Source organism: Penaeus monodon, chromosome 20 (genome assembly GCF_015228065.2).
Source record: "Penaeus monodon isolate SGIC_2016 chromosome 20, NSTDA_Pmon_1, whole genome shotgun sequence".
Classification (NCBI taxonomy): Eukaryota; Metazoa; Arthropoda; class Malacostraca; order Decapoda; family Penaeidae; genus Penaeus; species Penaeus monodon.
The window spans coordinates 46,158,679-46,159,991 of record NC_051405.1 but is presented as its reverse complement, the minus strand read 5'-3'; the positions used below and the strand labels follow the sequence as shown (position 1 = coordinate 46,159,991).

At 30.8% G+C, this 1,313-nt stretch overlaps 1 protein-coding gene across 1 annotated transcript in view; it reads left to right on the top strand.

The window, feature by feature from the left end:
• LOC119586023 (putative 3-phosphoinositide-dependent protein kinase 2) overlaps positions 1–1,313 on the top strand; it is a gene marked incomplete at its 5' end in the record, with an annotated part of 38,876 nt that overhangs the window by 4,235 nt on the left and 33,328 nt on the right. Inside the window, 2 exon segments of the mRNA XM_037934730.1 lie at positions 417–572; positions 1,072–1,216. Coding sequence (XP_037790658.1) covers positions 417–572; positions 1,072–1,216 — 301 coding nt within the window.

Sequence of the window (1,313 nt, the reverse complement as noted above, 5' to 3'; positions counted from 1 at the left end):
TTAGGGCCTGTTTCAAAAATAGAGGAAATATTGGTAAGAAAAATGGTCAGACAGACTATGTTTTGTGTTTGAAAGGGAAAGGAAACATTCATGGAGCCCAACTATTTTTCTTGTGTTTATTTTTTAAAGATTCATTGTGTATTTTGTTTACTTTGATATGTGTGATTTGATATGTTTAGGAACAGCTTTAGTATTTGGGATATCTGAACCATTCTTGTAGTCATCCAGTACAGCATTTGAAAATATTTCTTTCCAGCTACTTTTTATTGTACAGTATTGCACATTTACATGTATTAAAATGTAACTGCTCTAGCAAAGACTGACATATTATTTTGATTGCTTCACAAATGCCTGTTCAATGTGTATGTGTCTGTGGACCTGAAATAACTATATTCTTTTATTTTCTTTTTTTACAGTTAAGGTCTGTGAGAAGGAATTAATTATTCGAGAGAAAAAAGTCCAGCAAGTGACGAGAGAGAAGGATGTAATGAACATCCTTAACAGTAACCAGAATCCAAAAGCTCCATTTTTTGTTAAGCTATCATATGCTTTTCAAGGGGATTATAAGCTTTGTATCCTTTGACATCATGTTCAACATTTATTCATTCATGGTCTGTAGAATCCATTTACCTCTTGTATGTTTGAATGTGAATTGATGGCTATGTTTGTGCTCTTGTTTACTTGTTTGTTTGAAAGCTGATACCAAATGTGAACCACAAGTTATGAATCTGTTCAATATTTTTTTGTGTTTGAATGCTCTAGTAAGTTGATATAGTTACTTTATCTCTAAAATAAAAAAAGCATTACCATGTAATGCAGTGGAATATGTTGATGCTGAGAGCTTGCACTCTCCACTGTGAATGTGTTACTATGGTGTTTTTGATGCATTGATAACTATATGTATTACTAGAGCAAATCCCAAAATATTCAATTAACAACTATAAAAAGTTCTTTTTTTTTAATAGCATCATCATCATAATTTGCAGTCTATGGCATTTATATTTGAAAGATTGTAAAGGAAATATTTTTATATTTTTGGATTAATACTTTTTCCTTAACTATATACTATAGATTTTGTGATGACATACTGTAAAAATGGTGAACTTCTAAATTTAATCCAAAGGGTAGGCAATTTTGATAGAGAGTGTGCAAGGTTCTACACTGCAGAAATAATCAGAGCATTAGAACATCTTCATTCATTAAATATTATTCATAGGTAAGTAAGCATATTTTATCAGTAATTTAGTTCTGTGGATGGTTTACCAACTCATTTTTGTTTCCTGAGGAAAAATCTAGGAAGAAGGTGTGATTGG